The 5,198-nt window shown below is 40.5% G+C and overlaps 1 protein-coding gene across 1 annotated transcript; it reads left to right on the top strand.

The window, feature by feature from the left end:
- Positions 1 to 704: 704 nt before the first annotated feature.
- LOC147464187 (cytokinin hydroxylase-like) lies at positions 705 to 3,051 on the top strand. Its single transcript, XM_086482768.1, has 2 exons — positions 705 to 1,155; positions 2,624 to 3,051. Exons 1-2 carry the CDS (start codon positions 705 to 707, stop codon positions 3,049 to 3,051), a joined length of 879 nt encoding a protein of 292 aa, XP_086338894.1.
- Positions 3,052 to 5,198: the final 2,147 nt, after the last annotated feature.

The raw sequence follows: 5,198 nt of genomic DNA, 5'->3' as shown, positions 1-5,198 counted from the left end.
ATATATGACTAGGGGTGAACTAGGGGTGAACTCGGGGCAAAAATGGCGCCCCAAGTTCACTCCTAGTTCACCCCTAGTTCACCTGCCTCGCGGGGTGTGGGTCGAACCTCGAACGTCTCGGTTGTCACACGAATGCTCTATCACCACGCTAGCGCGCGTCGATGTCCATGTTGGCATGACACATGATCACACCCTAGTTTAAACACCCCTAGTTCACCCACCCCTAGCTTATCCGCCCCTAGTTCCACCCCTAGTTCACCCATCCACAGTTCACCCCTAGTTCTCTTTATGATCCGATAGCAGAGATTAAAGCTTCCTCGCGCCTTCAAATTTGAGCCCTAGATCCCCTCTGGCCTAGAACCGTGCCATATAGTGACGAGGACTGCATACCTAGTTAGGTACGAGTGGGGGTAGGGGACCACCGGCCCTACACTGGACCGGTGGTCCCTTGCCCCAATCATACCTAGCTAAGTATCTGGCGCCTCCCTCACACCTTCAGCCTCAGAGAAGCTCATGATGTTGAGATAAATCACAATGTGGGAAATTGTCCAAAACTTCTTGTAATATATACGTCGGGGTTTGAATTCTTTAATTGTCCTATTTTGATCTTTCGCATGAACCGTTTTTTCAAACAAGTTGTGTGTGTGTGTGTGTGTGTGTGTGTGTGGGGTTGGATGAATAGAGAATGCTATGCTATATTTTATATGTGTAGGATACGGAAGTTGAAGGAGGAGGTGGAGTCGCTGTTCATGGAAATCATCGAGGGTCGCCGGGCAGCAGCACTGCAAGCCATGGCAGGACATATTGATGATGAGGATGGGCAGCAGAAGAATGATTATTATGGGCAGGACCTGTTAGGGCTGATGCTGGCAGAGATGGAAGCGGCCAAGCTAGAAGCTGCGCCTCCACTGTGCGGCCAGCGTCGTCGACGTCAGCAGCTGGGCCGGATGTATACCTCTCGGCAGCTAATGGACGAATGCAAGACTTTCTTCTTCACCGGCCACGAGACGACGTGGCTGTTGTTGACATGGACGTTCATGCTCCTGGCCTCCAACCCCACTTGGCAGCATCGTGCCCGCCAGGAGGCTCTACTCTTCCTACACGAGCATGGCGACATGCCCGACTTCGACATGCTTAGCAGGCTTAAAGTGGTAAGCACTGTCACACACACACACACACACACACACACACATAGAGAGAGAGAGAGAGAGAGAGAGAGAGAGAGAGAGAGAGAGAGAGAGAGAGAGAGAGAGAGAGAGAGAGAGAGAGAGAGAGAGAGAGAGAGAGAGAGAGAGAGAGAGAGAGAAAGTCTACTTAGCTTTCAAGCATAAAGTTTTCCTTTGGAGGATTTGGACAGGGGGCCTCCCTCTTGGAGAGCACTTAGCAAGGAAGAGGATGTCTGCAACTAGAAACAACTAAACACCTGTTTCGGAATTGCCCTGTACTGCATGCCTTGCCTGGTGGGGATGTTTATATGATATATATATCTTTTATTGGAAGATTAAAGTCACAAAGTTCATGCTTTTATTTGGTGCAATCCAAACTTCATCCCTGGCTTGGACTTGTATATGTATTGGTTTTCTCAGAGTATGGATGCTTTCTTTTTTGTGGATTTCCAGAAACTCTGCTTTGTTTGATTGGCACAACTTTTGCAGTCTCGCTTTGCCTAGGAAGCTCATCAGGGATAAGTTGTTTGAAGACAGCCTAGACCCGAGAGAGAGAGAGAGAGAGAGAGAGAGAGAGAGAGAGAGAGAGAGAGAGAGAGAGATGTACCCATTAAAGCAAGGTATGAAACATCTAACATGCTTGACGTTAAATCCTGGAAACTTGTCTGCTCTAAGTTGGTATAGAATGACATAATTAGGTACACTGGGAATTCTCTAGGGATTGAAAGTTTTCTTTGACAAAAGATATTCATAAAACCCCTCTACACACTATGAATTAAAAGACCCCTTTTATTCCATAAACCTGTACTTAAAATAAATAAAAAAATCACTTTTACACGTTCCCTCTTGTATATACAATTTTTTAGCACTTTGAAATATAAAAACCCCTCCAACCAAACTCACGTGCTACACTTATATATTTTAAGGTGAACCCTTGGCCTTCTGACCATAAGGTTGTAAATATGGCCAAGGGTTCTATTTTACTATATATTGTAAAATGAAAAGAGAAACTTGATGAATTGTGGGTCTTTTAAGGAGATCATCAGCTATATTAGAAAACTACTTAAGACTTGGGGCAAAAGCATCAAGACAACTATGCCTGCCTGACTCTATTGTTCTTTGGAACTATTTTTGAAAGCTCGAAAACAAAAAGTAGTGGATGTCATAGATATTTGATATTGTATATATAACAGTAAATACATAAAGAGTTCTTCTCATGTACTAGTACATGGCTGTGGTCCTATAAGTTATGACCTAATGTGTTTCTAAAATAGTCTTGTGTTTCATCGAGCTAATTGAGTATAAACATAACTTGGGATGTAAGTTGGAGGACATATCTACTTTGTTTGAAGCAGGTGAGTGTTATCAAGTTCAAGAAAGAGTATCTCAAAGCTTCTCAAAGTTTTTAATAGAGGTCAAGAAAGTTTCTAACATAGTGTATTTTTATGTGCAGTAAGGTATGATTCTATTGGAGTCCCTACGACTTTACACGCCTGCCACACTTCTTGCAAGAGAGGCTTTCTCAAGTATAAAGGTTGGAGATCTTGAAATTCCAAAGGGGTTATCGATGTGGGTACCTGTGCTTGCAATCCACCATGACAAGACCATATGGGGAGAAGATGCTGATGAGTTCAAGCCGGAGCGTTTTTCAGAGGGAGTAGCGAAAGCTTGCAAAAATCCAATGGCCTTTATGCCCTTCTCTTTTGGACCTCGAAATTGTGTTGGACAAAACTTTGCAATGATGGAGGCTAAGATTGTTCTTTGCATGCTCCTTTCACAATTCACATTTCATCTCTCTCCTTCGTATAGACATGCTCCTATTTGTATCCTCACCTTGCAACCTAAGCATGGCGTGCCTATCATTCTTCGACATTTTAGACCGTGATAACATTAAATCTTGTCAAAACTATTAATTGTTGAACATGACTTGAGAGGCATCAATCTATACACTAAAGCTATACATCCTTAGAGAAAGCAATTTGTAGCTAGTGGCCATACTTTGTACAAATACAATGGACATGCAATTATACAATTTTCACTTATTGAGCATGACCGTGTGAAAGCACCAAGGGCCTTTGAAAGGGAACAATGTGATCTAGCACTAATTGATATAAATGATTGAGCACACTACAAGAGATCACTTAAATTAATTTCAGATTTTTGACGTGTAAACAGTGCACACCGATGTGCAAGTCGATGTCTATACCGGTGCGTATACCGACGCTTGTACCGATACACATACTGACATCTACATCGGTGAATCCTGCAAAAATAGAACCGCAAGTTTCTCTTGCGTATTTTGCGCCTTTCTTCTCTTCCTCTCTTACCCTCCTCCTCCTCACTTTCTGTAGATCTGCTGCCTCACGATTTGTTGGAGTTGAGATTTTCACTTGTATGCTGCTCCCCATCAACAAGGTAAGCTTCTTTTCAAGTTTCCTTGTGGATTTGTTTACTTTTGTGTTTTGTGTAACATAGTGTGTGTGTGTGTGTGTGTGTGTGTGTTTGCAGGTTTGAGAACATTTTGCCAATTGTTTCTTGCTCAAATTATAGGCCGCATGTGAGTGCTTTAACATTCTTTTTTGTTGCATACACAAATACACACACACACACACATTGACATAAAAATACACGCAAGTAAATAAAAATGCACATTATGCAGTATAAACACACTATATATGACTCATACACATTTTTTAATTCAAATTTTTTGTTTATTTTGTAAATAATATTAATTAAAAATCATCATCAACTAAAAAAGATAACGATATTTTATAGTTAAAAGAAAGATATATTTTGATTTATGTTATTTTATAATTATTTTTATTATGTTTTCATAAATAATTTTAGAAATTAAAAAATTATATTACTATTTTTGTAATTGAGACTTATCGTAGGCTATTCGATTAATTAGGTTTAGTCCTTTAACACTAACCGTTTAAGTAATAAGTGGTTTCATCGCTTAGGATTGGTTCGCATTTAGATCGATGAAGGTTAGACGTAGCTTAATTAGAGCGCTTAGTTGCTTATGTACTAAATTGTTTAGCCGGACCCGCTTAGTCCTACACACGGCTCGTCTAGTTTTGTTATTTGGTCACTTAGCGATTTAGGGCTAGTCGTGTAAGTTTAATTGGTATTCAAACAGTTTACTAGGGCTCGCCGCTTAAAGGTAACCGCTTAGGTTTTTAATCGCTTACCGCTCAGGACGGACTTCTTCGTATTTAGATCGTTGAAGGTTATACGCTTAGGGCTAACCGCTTAGTGTTAGCAGCAAAAGGACTTCAACAAACGAAGTAAAATAACGCAATTGGACTACAATAGCGCACATAGATTTAAAAAACGCAAATAGATTTCAATAACAAACTTATGTCAAACCGGTGCAAGAGTGACCATTTCTCTCTTGCATGTATTTACTTAATAGACTTCTTGAATGGTCAAAGTGAGTACAAACTGGCCGACCGGTCATAAATGGCCAAAGCTTATAAAAGAGCACTTGAATAATAGAATGTATATGAAATATATATCCGTTTACATAGGCTTAGATTGGTAAAGTCTTTTCCACATGTCAGCTACAATAAGTAGTAAAATATCAATTCCATTACATACCTCTTTGTTGGGAAGCACTATCCTCCAGTTGCAAAGATAAGAATTTGCAAACTATATTGGTCAAAGATAGTGATTAGTATTTTGTGTTAGAAACATCTCATAATAAAAATAAATAAATTATTAAACCAAACAACGTTATTTATGCATGTCGTCATCTATATAGTACCTATTCTAGTGTCCCATACCACTAGAATATGCAGTATATTGTGAGGTCCCCACCCCGCCGTCTCAAACGGCGGATCTGATGGTAAACCTGGTGGCCACTAGATCTATAGTGGAAGCAAACAAAGTGGTTCAGGGTTCATCTAGCGGACAATCTCTCATCACAAAGTGAGTTGAGTTCGAGCCTACTATCAACGCGATTAGGACTAGTTCAACATTGGAAATAGAACATGCCGAGCTAAATTTTTCCTAGTAGACATTCTTTCC

Source organism: Adiantum capillus-veneris, chromosome 2 (genome assembly GCF_014529385.1).
Source record: "Adiantum capillus-veneris isolate H3 chromosome 2, ASM1452938v2, whole genome shotgun sequence".
Classification (NCBI taxonomy): domain Eukaryota; kingdom Viridiplantae; phylum Streptophyta; class Polypodiopsida; order Polypodiales; family Pteridaceae; genus Adiantum; species Adiantum capillus-veneris.
The sequence above is the reverse complement of the archived record's forward strand: the minus strand, read 5'-3'. Positions and strand labels throughout refer to the sequence as shown.